This window comes from Hemitrygon akajei, chromosome 17, assembly GCF_048418815.1.
Source record: "Hemitrygon akajei chromosome 17, sHemAka1.3, whole genome shotgun sequence".
Lineage (NCBI taxonomy): Eukaryota > Metazoa > Chordata > Chondrichthyes > Myliobatiformes > Dasyatidae > Hemitrygon > Hemitrygon akajei.
Genome location: NC_133140.1, coordinates 75,198,690 through 75,221,090, shown reverse-complemented (window position 1 = coordinate 75,221,090; position 22,401 = coordinate 75,198,690). Strand labels below are relative to the sequence as shown.

Sequence of the window (22,401 nt, the reverse complement as noted above, 5' to 3'; positions counted from 1 at the left end):
GGGTTGTAAGAGTAAACCTAGCAATTATAGGCCTGTCAGTTTGACGTCAGTGTTGGGTAAATTAATGGAAAGTATTCTTAGAGATGGTATATATAATTATCTGGATAGACAGGGTCTGATTAGGAACAGTCAACATGGATTTGTGCATGGAAGGTCACGTTTGACAAATCTTATTGAATTTTTTGAAGAGGTTATGAGGGAAGTTGATGAGGGTAAAGCAGTGGATGTAGTCTATATGGACCTCAGTAAGGCCTTTGACAAGGTTCCGCACGGAAGGTTAGTTAAGAAGGTTCAATCGTTAGGTATTAATATTGAAGGAATAAAATGGATTCAACAGTGGCTGGATAGGAGATGCCAGAGAGTAGTGGTGGATAACTGTTTGTCAGGTTGGAGGCCGGTGACTAGTGGTGTGCCTTAGGGATCTGTACTGGGTCCAATGTTGTTTATCATATATATTAATGATCTGGATGATGGGGTGGTAAATTGGATTAGTAAGTATGCAGATGATACTAAGATAGGTGGCGTTGTGGATAATGAAGTAGGTTTTCAAAGCTTGCAGAGAGATTTAGGCCAGTTAGAAGAGTGGGCTGAACAATGGCAGATGGTGTTTAATGCTGATAAGTGTGAGGTGCTACATTTTGGTAGGAATAATCCAAATAGGACATACATGGTAAATGGTAGGGCATTCAAGAATGCAGTAGAAAAGAGTGATCTAGGAATAATGGTGCATAGTTCCCTGAAGGTGGAATCTCATGTGGATAGAGTGGTGAATAATACTTTTGGTATGTTGGCATTTATAAATCAGAGCATTGAGTATAGGAGTTGGGATGTAATGTTAAAATTGTACAAGGCATTGGTAAGGCCGAATTTGGAGTATTGTGTACAGTTCTGGTCACTGAATTATAGGAAAGATGTCAACAAAATAGAGAGAGTACAGAGAAGATTTACTAGAATGTTACCTGGGTTTCAGCACCTAAGTTACAGGGAAAGATTGAACAAGTTAGGTCTTTATTCTTTGGAGCGTAGAAGGTTGAGGGGGGACTTGATAGAGGTATTTAAAATTATGAGGGGGATAGATAGAGTTGACGTGGATAGGCTTTTTCCATTGAGAGTAGGGGAGATTCAAACAGGAGGACATGAGTTGAGACTTAGGGGGCAAAAGTTTAATTGTAACACGAGGGGGAATTTCTTTACTCAGAGAGTGGTAGCTGTGTGGAATGAGCTTCCAGTAGAATTGCTAGAGGCAGGTTTGGTATTGCCAATTAAAGCATAATTGGATAGGTATATGGACAGGAAAGGAATGGAGGGTTATGGGCTGAATGCGGGCCAGTGGGACTAGGTGAGTGTAAGTGTTGGCATGGACTAAAAGGGCCGAGATGGCCTGTTTCCGTGCTGTAATTGTTATATGGTTATGTATCTACCACTGCCACAACCACTGATAGTGCAGTCCAGGCACCCACCGTTTCTGTGCAAAGAAATTTTGCCTGCACATCTCTTTTAAATTTTCCCCTTTTCATTTTAAATACATGCCCTTTAGTATTAGACATTTTGACTTCGGGGAAAAAAAGATAATATTTGTCTACTGTATCTCTGCTTCTCATAATTTTATAAACATCAGGTCTCCCCTCAGCCTCTGCCACTACAGAGGAAACAACATTAGTTTGTTCAACCTAATCTTATAGCACGTACCTGTTAATCCAAACAGCATCCTTGCAAACCCTGCTTCTGCACCCTCTGCAAAGTCTCCACATTCTTCCTACTATGAGGTGACCAGAATTGAATGCAATACTCCAGATACGGCTTAACCAGCTTTACGGAGCTGGAACTTGATTTCCTGATTGTTGAACTCAATGTCTCGACTAATAAACACAAATATTCCATGTTCTTTCTTTACCACCTTATCAACCTGTGCAGCCAAGTCACTGAATTACTAAGGGCAAATCATTAATTTAGTAAAATTGTCGCACATCAAAAATCATGCTGAAAAATTGTTTTAACTTTGATTTTGAGGCACGTACTTGGAAGGTATTTCTGTATTCTTTTTCTTCTCAATTTGAACTGCACTGTAGAACGCAAAGGGGAAAAGATGTAAAGAATGAAAATCAAATTTAACTTTATTCGGTAAACAACGGGACGACACTGGCGTGTCAGCCAATGTGGTTAAGACCACAACCTTGCACTATTAACTTTTATGTCATGCAGAAAAAACTATCAACATCTTAATCAAAGAAAGAGTCCACTTTCCAATACCTTGTGTTTGTCCTTTGCAAACTAATCTTACTACAGTCTATTGTGTGTCTTCATGTCCTATTAATTCTTTTATTCAATTTTTAATGTAAAAGGGATAGAAGTAGATGAGTTTCTACCACTTCCTGCAAAAAAACAGTTTGTGCTGCAACTCAACATCAAGGTGTTACTTCTACTCTCCCTCTTTATGCTTTTTAATTTCCATTTCATATTAATGGCTCGCTGTCATTGACTCCACAGTTACAGGAAATAAGTTACTCCCCAAATGATCTGATCTCCGGGTCTCTGCTGACCATGATATGAGGCCGTATGATAACTTTAAACTGAGGATTGGGAGATGGAGGAAGGTATTAAAGCTAAAAGAGAATAAAATTTATCTCCAAGAAGAAATGGAGATAAAATCTGCAAATCTCATGTCGAATGCAGGAGATTCTCTGAGCATCTCGCCAGACTTCTGTGACCCGGGTAATTGCAGAATGCTACAAATTGACAAGGGAAGAAGGGGAAAAAGAGACATTCATGTGTATCCCAAGGGGTAAGGGGTGGGGACGTGGAAGGGGATGGTGAGGAGAAACATGGTGTGGTAGCAGGTGTGTGTGTACTAATTGTAATGGACTCTCTGTAATCTGCTGGTATAATTTACGGAAAAAGAGATTTGGCAAAGTAGAAACTCAGAGAGGCACTTACAAGTATTCATTCATTCATTCATTCATTCATTCATTCATTCATTTATTCATTCATTCATTTGTTTCTTTATTTAGTTGCTTGCTTGTTGGTTTGTTTATTATTTATTTAGAGCAGGGGTGCCCAGTCTGGTGCTCATGGACTCCTCAGTTAATGGTAGGGGGTCCATGGCATCAAAGGGTTGGGAACACTTGATTTAGAGATAGAACACCAGACAGGCCCTTCCGGCCCAAACAGCTGCAAGGCCCTATAACCCAGCTACTTAACACTAGCCTAATCGCAGCTCAATTTGCATTGATTAATTAACCCACTACCAATACATCTTTGGATTGCCTGAGGAAACTGGGGAAACCTCCACGTTCACGGTGAGAATGTACAGAGATCTTACAGATGGCATCAGAATTGAACTCCCAACTCTGAAATGCCTCGAGCTGTAATGGCATCACACTAATCACTTCTCTACTGCGGTGCCCTATTTATCATTACTTTAAAAAAATTTGTATAGTTTGCATTCTTTTGCACTTCGGTTGTTTGTCAGTCTTTGTTTGTGTGTAGTTTTTCATTGAAGCTATTGTACTTCTTTGTTCTATTGTGAATGCCCACAAGAAGAGGAATCTCAGCGGAGTATTTGGTGACATATATGTACTTCTATAATAAACATACTTTGAACTTTGAACTTAAGTTCTCTTTGTTTTTGTTCTAAATCTATTTGAGTAGAATTCCATTAGACCAGGGGTTCCCAGCCTGAGGATCACCGACTCCTCGGTTAATGGTAAGGGTCCCTAGCATGAAACCCTTGCATTAGAGCATCATGGCAATCGTGATAATCTGTTTTCAGAAGGACAATCCAATAATTCTGGGAAATTATATGATGAATTGGGCAGAAATCAGATGGAAGAAAGCTATCATACACAAAGAGCAGAAAGATTGACTGTTAAGTGCCCGTAATGGGCTCTTTTACTTTTGCCTCTATGGTCCAGGATAATGTGATTGTAAGAGTTAGAATTGCGTTGGGTTTAGGCAAAAGCAGAAACTGAAGACTGGTATTGGAAAGGGTGAGGAATTTGACAAGACTAGTTGTAATATGATAATGAGTGGAGAAGGAATAAAACCACACTGAATTAAATTGGAAAGGCTCTTCTTTCATTCATGGACGTGCATCTTTCAAAAGGCTTGAGTTTAACAAAAGGAAGGAAAAAGAAGAGGGCTACTTGTGTGTTCTATTACAACTCTGGGTCGTGGAGCTCTGTTGGGAAAAAATGAGCTGTAAGATGAGAGGCTTTTGTGAAAATAGAGCTAAACTGTGAATTCACAATCAGTGAAGCACTTATTCTGGACAGACAAAAGCCAATTTCACTATTGGGATTCTCAGGGACCGTTTCTCCCCCTCCACCATCAGATAATAATCCATGAATCCATGAACACTACTGCACACGAAATGCACACAAAATGCTGGAGGAATTCAGCAGGTCAGGGAGTATCAATGGAAAATAATAAACAGTCAACATATCGGGCCAAGACTATTTTTCAGGACTGAAAAGGAAGGGGAAAGATGCCAGAACAAAAAGGTGAGGGTAGGGGGAAGGAGAATGGCTGGAAGGTGACCGGTGAAGTCAGGTGGGTGGGAAAGGTAAAGGGCTGGAGATGAAGGAATCTGATAGGAGAGGAGAGTGGACCATAGGCAAGGAGACTGGGACCCTGGGGGAGATGATAGGTAATAGAGAAGACGTAAGAGGCCAGAGTGGAGAATAGAAGAAGAAGGGAGGGGAAGGAATTTTTTTTACTGGATATTGATATTCATGCCATCATATTGGAGGCTACCCAGATGGAATATAAGGTGTTGCTCCTCCACTCTGAAGGTAAGAGGAGGCTATGGACTAACATGTTATAACGGGAATGGGAATCAGAATTAAAACATTTGTCCATTACTATTTCTCTTTACTTATTTTATAATTTAGAGTTATTTTACTGTATGTCTTTGCACTATGCTGCTGCTACAGAACAACAAATTACAGGTTATATAATACAGTGATAATAAACAGAATGTGGAATATAGAACATGACAGCATTGTACAAGGTTCTCAGCTCACAATGTTGTGCCAACATTTTAACCTACTCGAAGAACAATCTAACCCTTCCCTCCTATATAACTCTCCATTTTACATCATCCTTGTGCCCATCTAAGAGCCTATTCCCTGTCCCTAACATAACAGCTTCTAATACCACTCCTGGCACAGCATTCCACACACCTACCATTCTCTCCGTAAAAAAACCTTACATCTAACATCCCCCGTATTCTTTCCTCCAGTCACCTTAAAATTATGCCTGTTCTATTAATTATTTTTGCCCTGGAGAAAAGTTTCTGGCTGTCTACTCTATCTATGCCTCTTAATATCTTTCACACCTCTACTAAGACATCTCTCCTCCTCCTTCACTCCAAAGAGAAAAGCCCTCAGTTTCTCAACCTATCCTTGTAAGTTAAATTCTCTAATTCAGGCAGCATCCTGGTAAATCTCCTCTGCATCCTCTTTAAAGCTTCCTTCCGATAATGAGGCAAACGGAAATGAACACAATATTCCAAGTGAGGTCTAACCAGAATTTACCTCATAGTTCTTGAACACAATACCCAGCTAATGAAGGCTAATATACAATTTGCCTATTTAATAACCCCATCAAATTGTGCGGCTACTTTGAGGAATCTATGGATGTGGACCCTAAGATCCCTCTGTTCTTCCACACTGCCAAGAATCCTGACATTAACTCTGTTTTCTGCCTTCAAATTCAACCTTCAGAACTAAAGATGATTCTGATTCTGATTACAGTGGCATTCCTACCAGCTGTGGGTTATGAATTCAGATGTCCATGGAATTCGATTTTCCACCTGCTGTAGCCAAAATTATCATTGAATAATGGTAATTATCAACCCATTTTTTTTCTGGCAAAGAAACACCTTTGCTAAGCAGGGATCATGAAATCAGCTCCGCTATAAATCTCTCAAGAAATAAAGAAGGAGGCCCATGTGATAGCCTTCAATGTTGGAATGGGAGATGCAGGAAGGTATTCTGGGTAATAAAGAATAAAACTCCCTTCCAAATCCTACTTCCAAGAATAAATGGAGAGAAACTCCGCAGGGGTCAGCTTAAATGTAGAAGAACCCCAGTGCATCCCAGGCTTCTGGGTCCTGTGTAATTGCTGAATGCTACAAACCAACAAGGGATGAAGTGAACAAAGAATAATTAGAGAGGGACCAGGAAGAAAAATATTTTCTCTCACTGTGAAGGAAAGGAAGGTAATCAACTGACTGTCAGAGAAAATGAATCCTGTAAAGGATTTCATAGAGTTGACACTGAACAAATCCCAATTCCCAGCATTGCAAAAAAGAATAATCAAAGTTATTAATAATATTTTATGTAAGACCTGAGGCGCATATTAGAGTTGGACAAGCTCTATAACTCAGTAAAAACAAGAGAATGGAAATTCAAAGAACAATGACCTAAGCTTTGCAATGACTTCCAATCCAGTAAATGTTCAACTAAATCATAAAATTGTACATTTAATCAGAGGACATTTGGCCCATCAAGTTTATGCTGCCTAAAAGAGGAGCAATTCTATTTCCCATATGGGATCATAGAGTTGTAGCAGAGCTGCCAAAACTTACAATGGGGTATGCCCTTAGTTCATTGCAGCTGAGAGTTGAATAAGAATAAGCCATTGTGATTGATAAGGGATTTGACAGAGGTATACAAAATTATGAGCAATATAGATGGGGTAAGTTCAAGCAGGCTTTTTCCACTGATCTTGGGTGAGACTACAACCAGAGGAAAGTTGAAAAGTTTAAGAGGAACCTGAGGGTAAACTCCTTCACTCAGAGGGTTGTGAGAGTGTAGAACTAGCCACCGGCGCAATTGGTGCATGAGAGCTTGATTTTAATGCTTAAGAGAAGTTTGTACAGATACATGGGTTGTTGAGGTGTGGAGGGCTATGGGCTCTATGGGCCCAGTGCAGGTTGATGGGAATAGGCAGCTTAAATGGTTCTGCACAGACTAGATGGACTGAAGGACCTGTATCTGTGTTGTACTTTTCTATGACTTTATGATTAAGTAGGAAGAGACCAAGAAGATGAGAATAGGAGATGAATTGCTATGAACTCAAAAGCCAAAATCATGGCTGAATGAACATAACCAATTTAAATAACAACATAAATACAAAATAAAAAGGAGCAGGAGTTGGTTTCTTTCTATCTTTCCAGTATCACCAGCATTCAATAAGATCATGGCTGAATTCTTACCTCTGCAACACTGATCCCAAATTCCTTGGTTCCCTTACCATTCAATATTTTAGTTGAAAATACTTTGCACATGAGTTTCCACAGCTGTTTTGAACAGAAGATTCCAAATATTCTCTGCCTTTTGGTGAAGACATTTTTTCTCATCCCTTGAAAGGTGATTCCTTATTTTATGTATAGGTCCAATCTGCTTAGTATCTCCTCTGCTGAACTTTGGGCACCAGCATATCCTCAAGTAGGGAGAGCCGACTTGTGCATGATAAGCCAAGAGCAGCCTCAAGAAAACCCCACATAATTTCTGAAAGACATTTTTATTTTGTTGTTAAGTCTTTTCGTGATAAGAAGCAACTTGCCATGCATTTTTCCATCTGCTTGGTTTGCCTTCACATTCATTTTCAATGATTCTTGTAGAAGAGCTCCCAGGTGTCTCAGAAATGTTAGTCATTATCTGTAAACTGTACAATGCAATTTCTCATTCTACCATCGTTAATTCATGTTGTATACATCTGTAGTTCACTTTGCTTAGATTCACTACCTCTGCTTCAAATTGAACTAAATCACACTCAATTTGTATATTCTATTCTATAAAATTATGATCACTCCATTAAAAAAGTCCCTTAACTGCCTTTGATAACGGTACAATCCTAGATCAAAAACATCTGATTCTTTGATGGTTTTTCAATATACAATTTACATGTTGCGATTAAACATTGTAAACCTCAAGGTTTTGTTTCTAATTTGGCTTGAGATGGTGAACTTTTATATATTAAAAAAACTGACACTAACTTTGATTTCCAGAAAACCTTTGTAACAAGAGTTTGTTTTGCTTCTAACCTTCAAAGTGCCCTTTGGGTGTTTTCATTTCAATCAATTTTGATTTGGTTTTGCTTCAGCTCCAGATCTTTTCCCGAGGCAAGTTGTTGGAAGGCTTCCAAGAGCATGTGCCAGATAGATGGTATTCTAGTTCACTGGGAGAATCAGTCAACATATAGAAGTATACTGAAAGAAAGAAAGAAAGAAAGAAAGAGGAAATGAACGAATGATAGTAAGATGTACGGATGAAACACTTATCATTAAGGACTTGCTACAACACATTGACTTAGCAAGTAATTTTGTAATTTTAGTCACATCATCATATAATAAGTGCAGTAAATACTTTCCATCCAACAAAGTCCCATTATAAAACAATGAGATAATGATCCAAAAACTAAGTCCCCTAAGCCTGTGTGCTTAGCCCCCTGCTCTACTTGTTTTAAACTTACGACAGTGAGGCTTCATGGATGTATTTAAGTTTGATGATGACCACCACTATTGTTGACCTAATCAAAGGTGGTAACAGATCAACATATAGAAGAGACTTTAATTTCCTTGCTGTTATCACTTTTGGAGGACCTGTCCTGGGTCCAGCACGTAAGTGCAATTACCAAGAAAACAAGGCAGCGCCTCTACTTTCTTAGAAGTTTATGAAGATTTACATGACATCTAAAACTTTGGCAGACCTCTATAGATCCGAGGTGGAGAGGACATTGGTCACATCATGGCCTGGTATGGAAAGATCAATGTCCTTAAATGGAAAATCCTTGAAAAAGTAATGGATATAGCCCAGTTCAGCCTGGATAAAGCCCTCCTCCACATTGAGCACATCTACATGGAGTGCCATTACAGGAAAGCAGCATCCATCATTAAGGACCCCAATCACCCCAGGCCATGCTCTCTTCTCATTGCTGCCATCAAGAAAAAGCTACATGACCCTCAAAACCAACACCACTAAGTTCAGTCTCTTGAACCAGCGGATTAACTTCATTCAACTTCACTCATCCCATCATTGAACTGTTCCCACGACCTATGAACTCACTGTCAAGGGCTCTTTTTCTCATGTTCTTGAAATGTTTTGCTTATTTATTCATTATTATTATTATTATATTTTTTCTCTTTCATATTTTACTGTTTGTTGTCCTTTGCACATTGGTTGTTAGTCTGACTTGTTGGGTGCGGTCTTTCATTGATTCTATTGTTTCCTGGATTTACTGTGTATGCCCATAAGAAAATGAATCTCTGCGTTGTATATGGTGACATATATGTACTTTGAGAATAAATTTACTCTGAACATTGAAAAATCTGTTTTTAAATACTTTTGTTATTGAGGGATAAGTATAGGTCAGAACATTGGGCAGAATTTTCCTGCTTTGGATTGGATTATGCCTTTGGGACTTTAGGAGGTATATAGAAGCCTTATGTTCCCCACCACCAGGTTCAGGAATAGTTATTATCCTTTAGCCAACAGGCTCCTGAACTGGCATGGATAACTTCAATCACCACAATCATGAACTGATTCTGTGACCTGCAGACTCACTTTCAAGGACTCTTTACAACTCATGTTCTCAAGTCTTATTTTATTATTTTGCACAGTCTGTCTTCTTTTGCACATTTGTTATTTGTCAATCTTTCCTTGTTTATGTATAGTTTTTAGTAAATTCCATTGTATTTCTTTTTTCCCTGCAGATGCCAGCAAAAATGTATCTCAACATAGTATATGGTAACATATATGTACTTTGATAATACATTTACTTTGAACTTTGAGTCCAGGTGGGACCTCATTTTAACCTCTCTGCCATAAATCAGTATCCATGGTTGAAAAATTTTATTTCGACACTCCTCTAGAGGCTGGATTATGATAGAAGTCTCAAAACTTCCTTGACAAAAATATCAATGGCAGGAATAATGTTGCAAGATCACCTGCATGTTGATAATTCAAATACCAGGTGGAGGGAATGCGGTCTGTTACAATTAGACTGAAGATCAAAAAGGGACTGTGGGTTGGAAATTGCCCAGGGCACAGTTAAATTCAGAGGGGGCATGCCCTGGAGGAGGGGAAGCTGTCCTAACTCAGAGGGAGGTTTGATTATTTTTATATTTTGGAGATACTTACTAGTATTGACTGTATCCGGTGTGCAACCTCTGATCATCTCAGCCCTTATATTTGTGATTAATAATACAAATTCAATACTGTGCAAAAGCAAGATCCATAGTGGATTTCTGGAATCAGTTTGCTTTCCTTTGTTGTCACACATAAGATACTGGGCTAATCCCAGTGTCCTTAAAGGGGAAATACACACAGTATTTTTAAAAGGAAGATGCAAATACATGTGAATAATACAATGCAATGAGGCCACTCTCAGTTTGGAGGAGCAACACCTCATATTCCATCTAGGTAGCTTCTAACCTGATGGCATGAACATCAATTTCTCCAAATTCCAGTAATTTCTCTTTCCCCCTAATCTTCAATTCCCCACTCTAGTCCCATACCTCTTCTCCACACCTGCCTGTCACCTCCCCCTGCTGCCCCTCCTCCTTCTTTTTCTCCCATGGTCCACTCTGCACTCCTATCAGATTCCCTTTTCTCCAGCCCTTTAATTTTCCCACCTATCACCTTCCTGCTTCTTACTTCACCCTGCTCTCTCCCACCCACATGCATTCACCTATCAACTTCTAGCTTTTCCTCTGTCCCCTCCCACCCACCTTCTTACTCAACTTCCCCCTTCCTCTCCAGTCTGGATGAAGGGCCTCAGCCCGAAACTTCGACCATTCATTCCCCTCTATAGTCGCTGTCTGATCTGTTGAGTTCCTCCAGCATTTTTTGTGTGTCACTACAAGATATATACAGGTACATCAGATATCAGCAATAATAGAATGGGGATCTTTGAGTCAGGATGTGGACTCCATAACTCTGCATAAACTCAACTTTGAAGAGGGTAGAGATGATAAACCAGTCACAAGATTATTTGAATATTGATATTAAAGAAGCATCAACAAAGGTTTTAGCAGCATATAAAACAATCAGGGATGGAGAGAGGGGCATGTGAGGGTAGAAGTAGGTCCAATCAGACCATGAAGAGAACGAACTATGAAATGCCACCTGCCACCCATGATGGGACCGAAGAAGGGATGAATTCCCCGAGTATGTCTTATGTGATTAATTACTCCATCTCTACTTGTCAAAGGACATGGCCAAATATGATGCAGGCAAATAGACTGACTCTGCATGCTATTCAACTGGTTATTTCATCAAGTTACAACAGATTTGTGGTTCTCTCAATTCCACATCACAGAACAATATCTTCCATTACAAATGCAGAGCACCGAAAGATCAAGATGGATACAATGGCTATGGAATAGATTAAGCAAAAGGAAAAGAATCTATATTTTTTCAACAAAGTCAGCAGCCCAGGTTCAATTCCACTGCTGTCTGAAGGAGCTTGTACATTCTCTCTGTGACCATTTTGGTTCCTTTGGGTGCTCCAGTTTCCTCCCTCATTCCAACGACGCAGGGGTTGGTAAGCTAATTGGTCACGGGTGGGCTTGTCGAGCCAGAAGGGCCAGTTACCATGCTGTATCTCTACAGAGATAAACAAATGAAATAAACATTGCTATAGGAAGGCTCTGTGGGCATTGACTGTCTTCTGTCTTACTGAGTCACTCATTTGGTTATCATGTCTACATTGAAGCATACAGTGAAGTGTGTCATTTGCATTAACAACCAATGCAACCTACAATGTGCTGAGAGCAGCCCACAAGAGTCGCTGCACATCCCAGCACCAACTTAGCATGCCCACAACATTCAGTGAAAGCACAATGCTCAGCAAACCAATGTTCACTGAGTCCACTTCTGTGAGCCTATCTTGAGACCTATCAGTGGTCTATCATCCCACAGGGTTTCATGATTTTACCTTCAATTCATTTTCAAGTATAGAACAGCAGAACAGAACAGCAGAAGAGCCAACCCTTCAGCCACCGACATGCAATTGTAGTCATTTGTAGTCGATTGCAGTCTTTTGTAGTGACTGGAAGCCGAGCTGATTTCTTTCCTCCTTACATGATATCCAGGGCTGTGGAAGGCAATTGTTGTGCCTTCTGCTAGTCTTCTCCAACGATCGTCACCTTGTCGTGGTAGAGAGGCTTGTGAGTTCTTGAGCTCCTGAGTGCGATGCTGTCAGGACTGTGTGGTGGCTGCCAATGCATTGGCCTCCCCACATTAAACAAAGTCACGCACAGGCGTTCTCCAGTAAGGGAATAACCGCTCGGGAGACAATCATACTCAGCTCGAGTGATCACACTACTACTGTTAGAGTAGATGACAACATTTGAAAATGGAGTGGGGGGGGGGGGGGGACCTTGAGTCACTGGGACAGTTCAAAATGACTGAGTAAAGAAATCTTCCTTTATGTAACTCAGTAACTGGGGCACTGTGAGTAACCCAGAATAACTGAAACAAAACTTCTGTTTTTTTAAAGAACACTGTGTGCAAACTATATGGTAAACTACCGTCTGAAAGGATTACTTCCAAGTTCTTTTGCATTTACTATTTCAAGAGAACAGCATAGAATTGCCTCCAGTTAAGTTCACTTCAGATATTCCAGGAATGATTATTTCTTTTTAATTTAGAGGTACAGCATGGTAACAGTCCTTTCTAATTAGCCCTGATCACCCAATTACACCCATGTGACCAGTTAACCTATTAACCTGTGTATCTTTGGTAGGAAACCAGAGCAACTGGAGGAAACCCACGTGGTCACGGGAAGGACATGCAAACTCCTTACAGATGGAGGTGGAATTGAACCCGGGTCACTGGTGCTGGAATAGCATTATGTTATCGCTATGCTACCGTGCCACACTATGATTAGGAATATAGGAAGTCAAACTGGGGTCATAAAATTAGGATCTGAATGACCTAAGTGGTGTCCACAGGACCCTAAGGCATAGGAGCAGAGTTAGGTTATTCGGCTCATTGAGTTGTTCTGCCATTCAGTTGTGGCTGATTTAATAACCCTCTCAACCCCATTCTCCTGCCTTCTCCCTGTAACCCTCGACACGACTTACTAATCGAGAGCCTCTTAACCTCTGCTTTAAATATGCCCAATGACTTAGCCTCCACAACTCCACACAGTTTACCACCTTCTGGCCAAAAGAAATTCTCCTCATCTCTGTTCTACAGAGATGTCCTTCGATTCTGAGCAACACTGGCGTATTAATCCCCTGACTGAAACGAAAATGCAAAGAGACTCACGCGTGTCATTAGACAAGTGAGGTTTGGGTTATTTTGATGGAACTGCACAAATCCATAACTGTTCAATGAACAGCATAAAGTTACTAACCTGCACACAGGAACACATAACCAGGTGTATGTGTTTCCACCTTGATTTTCTGATGTGTTTGTAGTGAGAAAGCATGATTTCAAGAGGGAACTTTGGAAGGAGTATCTCCAATTTTGTGTAAAAGAAGGAGAGCATCACATACAAGTGTACTTTTCATGCCCCTGTTTTACAGCCAAGAGCTTTCTCAAGTGAAGATACTATTGCCATGTAAAATTAGAGCAACCAATATATGCGTGGCCAGCTCTGGCAGCAGTATCTTGTTTCAGAAGGGTGTTATAAGATTTCTTACAACCACTGAAGAAATGAGACTGGGCCTCAGATTGAATTCAAAAGTTCGTACCTCTGAAGTTGCAGTCCCCTTAGTGCTGAATTGGAGTTGTGTAGCATTCCAATCAAATTTAAATCAGGAGAAGGTAAATAGTATACAGCCTGAAATTTTCACTCTTCACCACCATCAACAAATCAAAAAAAACCTATGGAATGAGTGATAGAAACATCAGAACCCTGAAGCCCCCTCATCCCGTTCAAATCACGCAAGCTTGAATCTACAACCTTCTATTTCAGTGCTCTGAGCCATAGCTAACATTTACACCATGCCACTGAGTGAAATTTGATGGCATTTCTTGTTAATGTGACACATATTTTGTTTAAGTTATAAGTAACAGTGCAAGGCTGGAAGGAAACACTCATGAGTCAATACTATAATTTGTGTAAAACCCTTATTCATCATGGAAAGGCTTTATAAGGCATTGCTCAGATCGCAGCTGGAGTAGTGTGAGCAGTTTTAGGCCCTTTATCTAAGAAAGGATGAGCTGGCATTGGAGAGGCTCCACAAGAGGTTCACAAGAATGATCCCAGGAATGAAAGGGTTAACGTATAAGTATTTGCTGGTTCTAGCTCTGTACTCACTGGAGTTTAGAAGAACGATGGGGGAGGGGGGGGAGGGATCTCATTGAAACCTATCAAATATTGAAAAGCTGAGATCGAGTGGATACGGAGAAGGTATTTCTTGCAGTGAGGGAGTCTAAGACCAGAGAGCACAACCTCAGAATCAAAGGACTTCCCTTTAAAACAGAGATGAGGGAAAATTTATTTAGCCAAAGCATGTTGAATCTATGAAATTCATTGCCGCAGGCAGCTATGGAAGCCACATCACTGGGTATATTTAAGGCAGAGATTGATAGGTTCTTGATTAGTAAGCACATCAAAGGTTACGGGGAGAAGGCAGGAGTATGAGATTGGTTGAGGTTGAGTCAGTGGTGAGGAAAGCAAGAGCAATGTTAGCATTCATTTTGTGAGGACTAGAATAGAAGACAAATCTCAGAGTTGTATTCTGTAGACATACTTTGATAATAAAATGAACCTTTGAACCTTTGACAAAAGCAAGGATATAATGCTGAGGCACTGGTAAGGCCTCACTTGGAGTATTGTGACCAGTTTTGGGCCTCTTGTTTAAGAAAGGATATGCTAACATTGGAGAGGGTTAAGGGACATCCATTTAGAACACAGATGAGGAGGAATGGTGAATCTGTGGAATTTGTTGCCACAGGCAGCTGTGGAGGTAAGATCATTGGGTATATTTAAGGCAGAGGTTGATCAATTCTTGATTAATCAGGGCATGAAAGGTTACAGGGAGAGGGCAGGAGAATGGGGTTGAGAGAGAAAATGGATTACCCATAATGAAGTGGCGGAGCAGACTTGATGGGCTGAACAGCCTTATTCTGTTCCAATCTCTATAGTCCATCCAGAGACAGAGAAGCAGTTTCAGCGACAGGTTACTATCGATGCAATGCTCCTCAGACAGGATGAAGAGGTCAATACTCCCCAATGCCATTAGGCTTTACAATTCTACCACCAGGACTTAAGAACTTTTTAAAAGCTATTATTAATGCTTTTTGAGATAGTGATTTAGATGTATACCATATTTTTTACTGAGTTAAGTATTGTATGTAATTAGTTTTGCTACAACAAGTGTATGGGACATTGGAAAAAAGTTGAATTTCCCCATGGGGATGAATAAAGTATCTATCTATCTATCTATCTATCTATCTAGTCTTAACGGGGTTGTGAGGAGTAATATCAGCCAAGATGGAATGGAGGACTGACTTGATGGGCTGAGTGGCCTAATTCTGCTCCAATGTGTCATGGTAAAATACTTCCATTAACTTTGGCTGTGGTGGCAAGCCTGTCCTCACCCTTACTTTATACTCTGAGGGCACTTTCTACACAGAACCCAAGTTTTGGAAGAAGATATCTAGGATTAGGTGATCTAATTTTAATGGTTCATTGGAAATAGTTTGGACATTTCAAGTATTCATCAGTGGCCTATTATGAACAACAGGTGACAGCATTGTTCCCGGCACAAGCCGTGTGTTCACTGAGTTGGGTCAACATTAGAGGGAGAGAAGAACAAGAACAGAAGCTGTTAGGGTTAGGTAAAATTCAGAAACATTAACTCATTGAGCCTCATAGACTGCTTTGTGTTGTATTTGCCACGCAGTTCTTTGCCTGTAATTCCAGAGCTCCACTTTTCAACCTCCAATACTCAGCACAGAAATAAAAAGTTCAAAGTAAATTTATTATCAAAATACACATATGCCACCATATATAACCCTGAGATTCATTTTCTTGTGGACATACTAAATAAACCCTTAGAATAATAACCATAGCAGAATCAATGAAAGACCGGACCATCTTGGGCATTCAACCAATGTGCAGAAGATGATAAACTGTGCAAGTACAAAAACAAAGAAATAATAATAATAATAAATAAATAAACAAACAAACAAACAAACAAACAAATAAATAAATAAATAAATAAGCAATAAATATTGAGAACATGAGATGAAGAGTCCTTGAAAGTGAGTTGGAAGGTTGTGGGAATATTTCAGACAATGCAGAGCATACTGAGCAAGTCCCACTCTGTCTGTGAGGAGAAGTTTTACTCCTTTTCCCACTGATGCTGCATGGCTTGCTGAGCTTTTCCAGATTTTTCTGTTTTTATTTCAGGTTCTTTTGATGGTTTTAACACAGATAGTTCAAGTCATCGTAGCTTGTAATGGAAACATCATGCCCAAGAATGGAAAAGCTTACAAAAAATATTGGATACAGCCCAGCCCATCATAGTGAAAGCTCACCCTACCATTGACCATATCTACAAGAAATGCTGTCACAAGTAAGCAGCATCCCATTGAGCACTCACACCATCCAGACCATGCTTTCTATTTGCTGCTCCTATTGGAAGCAGTCATAGCTTCTACCTCACCAAATTCAGGAAGAGTTATTGCCCTTCAACCATCAGGCTCCTGAACCAGTGTGGACAACTTTACTCACTTCAAGACTGAACTGATTCCACAACCTATGGACTGACTTTCAAGGACTCTACAGATCATGTTCTCAAATTTATTTATTTACTATTTATTTTTTATTATATCTTTTTTAATATTTGCACAGTTTGTCTTCTTTTGCACATTTGTTGTTTGTTAGACTTTGTAGTTTTTCTTTGATTCAATAGCATTTCTTCATTCTACTGTGAATTGACACAAGAAAATGAATCTCAGGGTAGCAAATGGTGATGTACACATACTTCGATAATAAATTTATTCTGAACTTTGAGATCGTGTGTAGTAGATTCTTGGTCCAGAACTTTAATTATAGAACTGTGCATGTTGAAATAAGGTAAGGATTTAGGCTTGCACAGTGCAATAAAGCTGTATAAAATCTAAGAGGTGAACAAATTCCAGGAGAACACCCGTAAGTCCGAAGGGCAATCCAAGTGTCTGCCCCTCGATTTGACCGTCATTTTGGATGTTAATATCAGCATAGCACTGCCACAGAGCTCACTCTGCTGGCTCAGAAAAGAATTGGTACAAGACAATGTGGTCTGACTTGGGTCAATTCCAGTTTATAGATTCCTGTAACTAATAGTTAACCCTTTGAAGTTCACAATGACATACTCACTGCAGTGCAAACTTTCCCATCCCTTAATTTTCAGTTCAGTTGTAAAGTGCACCAATGTCTTCAATGAAGCCCAAGCCCTGTAAATCATTTTGATCCTGTCCTATAAATGCCACGATCTGCTTTGCAATAGAGTCATCCATACCCCAAAATTCACTGTTGTGCTATAAAACAATTGCTTATAGGGAGTTGATCTGATATCAGTGAGAGTATATATAGATGCTGTTAAACCTTGCAGAGTACTAGTGAGAAGGTAGATGTAGGGATGCATAAAGGGCATGGTCAGGTTTCAACCTGTCTCCTCCATTACACTTCTTTTGGGAATGTTGTATGGCATAATGTTATATAGCACAAGAAAGCACTATTACGGACACCCACCATCCAGGCCATGCTCTCTTCTCACTGCTGCCATCAGGAAGGAGGTAGAGAACCCTTGCGTTCTGCATCACCAGGTTAAGGAACAGTTATTACGCTTCAACCATCAAGTTCCTGAACCAGCATGGACAACCTCCCTTACCTCAACACTGAACTGATTCCACAAGCTATGGACTCACTTTCAAGGACTAAGATTCATGTTCTCAGTATCCTGCATTCATCCAGCTATCTATCTATCTATCGATCAATTTGTTTATTATCTATTTTTGTGTATTTGTGCAGTTTGTTTTCTTTTGCATATTGGCTGTTTGTCAGTCTTTGCTTGCATGTAGATTTTCATCTGTTCTATTGTATTTCTTTGTTCTACTGTGAACGCCTGCAAGAAAAAGAATCTCAGGGTAGTACATGGTGACATGTACATACGTTGATAATAAAGTTACTCTGAATTTTGATAAATCAGCTTTTATTGAGAGTGGAAGGGTGAAGGCAGTTCTTCATGTATGAAAAGATGAAATTATGCAATAAATTGATAGATTGGAGGTGTTGTCTGATATCTTTTTCTGGTCCTCATCTAATTTAATTTTTTTTCTCCAAAATACTTTGATTCATTATGGGATACTGTACCCTCCAGCAGAACCAGATTCACAGAGCTTCATTCCAAGTATAGAAGAGGACAAATCACTCATTCACTGTTGGAGTTATTCAATGTTAATACCAGGCTTCATCCAACATCTATATGATTGGTTTTCAACTGGAACAAACTTTAAGTACTTTATAATACTTTTAAACAAAGGTTAATTTGAAGTGATGTTCCCCACATTGAATTCAGTTGAAAAAACATATTCCTTCCTATTTCCATCATGAGGAGATGGGGCACTGTAGACATTATGTTCCAGCTTTATCAGATGCTTCAGGCTAAGATTAGTCAAGGGGAAACCAAGTCCGGGATTTTGCAGGAGCTCTTGTCTCACTACCACAGCAAACGTTGTTTTCAGTTACCAGGTCAAAAACAGCCTCAAGTATTCCATCTCTTCATGATGGAAATCGCAAGGAGTATGTTTTTCCAACTGAATTCAATGCGGGGAACATCACTTTAAATTAACCTTTGTTTAAAAGAATTGTAAATAAGGAAAAAAAGCCAAACGGAATTCAAAGATAAAAGGCTCGATAAACTTATGCTCAAAAGGAAACTTACAAACAGTCAGATCTTGCAAATCACAATCTGCAAACATCTTAGATTTTCCATTCTTCTCTCTGATTCTCATTATGTCCCAACCACATTAGAGGACCGTTTGGGAACGTTGAATGACGCAAGGGTACAAAGCATGTTTTAATGATCTTTGACACAAATACCTTCAAAGAAGCAGAAACCCAGACTGCATTTGCATTCAACTTGCACCAGGAGAATTATCAGATGAGTCAATTCTTCATTCATACAAAGCGCAGGATTGTTACGTTTTAGTGCTGAATGATACTCACCAAGATTCCAGTACTATATTAACAGTTCCTTTCTATCTGCTTGTAAGTAGCACATGTCAATACAATGAATAGACAGGAAATATCTGTCATGCTGACAACTAGGCTACAGATCATCACTTCCCTTCATTAGTCAGACAGAAGCAATACACTCATTAAACATAACTTCTTAATTATCCAAATTACTATAGCAGTTGACTTAATTTGTCCAGAGCTCATGATTCAAGCTTTCTAATCTTCTAATTCATTAGCACAAACAAAATTCACTCATCGAGATTGTTTATTCAAGATTCAGAATTCTTTATTGTCATTCTACAGTACAGGAGTGTAAAACAGAACAAAATGATTATTACCAACCGATTCTCACAGCTACTTGGACTATTTCTCTTCCCATCCTGTCACTTGTAAAAATGCCATCTCCTTCTTTCAATTCCTCCATCTCCACTGCATCTGCTCTCAGGATAAGGCTTTTCATTCCAGAACTAATGAGATATCCTCCTTCTTCAAAGAAATGGGCTCTCCTTCTTCCACCATCAATGCTGCCCTCACTCACATCTTTTCCAATTCATGCACATCTGCCCTTACCCCATCCACTCGCCACCCCACAAGGCATAGGACTCCACTCGTCCTCACTTACCATCCCACCAGCCTCCACATCCAGCACAAACTCTCCATTTTACGCCATCTCCAACACGATCCCATCACCAAGCGCATCTTTCCCTTCCCCCAACTTTCTGCTTTCCTCAGGGATTGCTCCCTACATGACTTCCTTGTCCATTCATCCCTCCCCAATTATCTCCTTCCTGGCACTTATCCTTGCAAATGGAACAAGTGCCACACCTGTCCCTACACCTCCTCCCTCACTGTCATTCAGGGCCCCAAACAGATCTTCCAGATGAGGCAGCATTTCACCTATGAGTCTGTTGGGATCACCTACTGCACCTGCTGCTCCCAGTGTGGCCTCCTGTAGATTGGTGGGACCCAACATAATTTGGGAGGCCATTTCACAGAGCACCTATGACCCATCTGCCAGAAAAAGTAAGATCTCCATATGATAACCCATTTCAATTCCACCTCCCATTCCCATTCTGACATGTCAGTCCAGGACCTCCTCTACAGCCACGATGTGGCCATACTCAGGTTGGAAGAGCTCACCTTATATTCTATCTGGGTAGCCTCCAACCTGATGGCGTTAATATTGATTTCTCGAACTTTCAGTAATTCCCTCTCTCTCCTTCACCATTCCCCATTTCCATTTCCCTCCCCTACCTTATCTCTTTACCTGCCCATCACCTCCCTCTTGTGCTCCTCTCCCTTCCCTTTCTTCCATGGCCTTCTGTCCTCTTCCATCAGATTTCCCCTTCTCCAGCCCTTTGTCGTTTTCACCAATCACCTTCCCAGCTCTTAACTTCATCCCTCCCCGGGTCATCTATCATCTAACAACTTGTACTTCCTCCTCCCCTCAACCCCACCTCCTTACTCTGACTTCTCATCTCTTTGTTCCAGTCCTGATGAAGGGTCTCGGCCCAAAACGTCAACTGTTCACTCTTTTCCATAGATGCTGCCTGGCCTGTTGAGTTCCTTCAACACTTTGAATGTGTTACATTGATTTCTAGCATCATTAGATTTTCTCTTGTTTATTAAAATGATTTTTACTCCAGATCCAGAGCAGTAGAGAAAAAAACACAATAAAGAACACTATAAAAACAAAATCAATCACAATAAATATAAATATGAGGCTTACTCCGTGAGCCTTACTCATCTCTGTGCTGAACTGAGGTTATGATCTGCAACTAATGGGCCCTGAATCGGCTGCAGTGAAGACTGGCTTTGTGGCTGTGGACTCACTTTCATGAACTTCAGTCCTGAATGTTATCTGATTACTTTTATTGTTTGCATGATTAGTTTTTCTTCTGCACATTGTGTGTTCAATGGTCATCTTCTTTTAATGGGTTCTATTGGGTTTCTTTGTTTGCGGCTGCCTGTAAGGAGATGAGTCTCAATAGTACACATACCTTGATAATAAATGAACTTTGAACTTTGAAAGTTATCCTATAAAAACAATGTACAAGTAACTGTTATATATATGAGCTGACTGTATGTACTGTACATCAAGTGATGCCAGGTGATGTATATGCAATGGTAGGATCTGTTAATGGTTGGAGGTGTTGATCAACCTGACAGTCTAAGGAGAAGGAACTGTTTTCAAGTCTGATAGTCCTGGTATGGATGCTGCATAGCTGCTTCCTTGATGGGAGCAGGACGAATAGTCCATAAGTAGGGTGAGTGGGATCCTTCATGATATTGCTGACCTTTTTCCAGCACCTTTCTGTATATACGTCATCTATGGCGGGTAGGCTGGTACCAGTGATGTGTTCCACTCCCAAAGCCTAATAAATACATTTAAAATGGAAGCAACACACACAAAATACTGGTGGAATACAGCAGGCCAAGCAGCATCTATAGGAAGAAGCACTGTTGACGTTTCAGGCCGAGACCCTTCATCAGGACTAACTGAAAGGAAAGATAGTAAGAGATTTGAAAGTAAGAGGGGGAGGGGGAAATGCAAAATGATAGAAGACCGGAGGGGGTGGGGTGAAGCTAAGAGTTGGAAAGGTGATTGACAAAAGGGATACAAAGCTAGAGAAGGGAAAGGATCATGGGACGGGAGGCCGAGGGAGAAAGAAAGGGGGAGGGGAGCACCAGAGGAAGATGGAGAACAGGCAGAGTTATGGGCAGAGACAGAACAAAAAGGGGAGGGGAGAAAAATAAATAAATCAGGGATGGGGTAAGAAGGGGAGGAGGGGCATTAATGGAAGTTAAAGAAGTCAATGTTCATGCCATCAGGTTGGAGGCTACCCAGACGGTATATAAGGTGTCGTTCCTCCAACCTGCGTGTGGCTTCATCTTGACAGTAGAGGAGGCCATGAATAGACATATCAAAATGGGAAAGGGACGTGGAATTAAAATGTGTGGCCACTGGGAGATCCTGCTTTTGCTTGTTCCGCTTACAAGGATAAGTGCCAGGAGGGAGATTGGTGGGAAGGGATGGGAGGGACGAATGGACAAGGGAGTCGCATAGGGAGCGATCCCTGCGGAAAGCAGAAAGAGCGGTGGAGGGAAGGATGTGCTTGGTAGTGGGATCCCATTGGGGGTGGCGGAAGTTACGGAGAATTATACGTTGGACCTGGAGGCTGGTGGGGTGGCGGGAGGATGGGGTGAGGG

The 22,401-nt window shown here is 40.5% G+C and overlaps 1 protein-coding gene across 7 annotated transcripts in view; it reads left to right on the top strand.

Annotated features, from left to right (window-relative positions):
* LOC140740842 (transcription factor Maf-like) overlaps positions 1-22,401 on the top strand; it is a 471,464-nt gene that overhangs the window by 34,477 nt on the left and 414,586 nt on the right. The window contains exon 2 of one of the 7 annotated variants that reach the window (XM_073070397.1): positions 16,378-16,737. The exons of 4 other annotated variants lie outside the window; for them this stretch is intronic. In XM_073070397.1, the coding sequence (XP_072926498.1) occupies positions 16,378-16,387 (10 nt within the window). In that variant the 3' untranslated portion in view covers positions 16,388-16,737. Of the gene's footprint in view, positions 1-5,753; positions 5,844-8,109; positions 9,215-16,377; positions 16,738-22,401 lie in introns of those variants that run through there. 2 more of the 7 variants (XM_073070393.1, XM_073070396.1) reach the window with 2 other exon arrangements.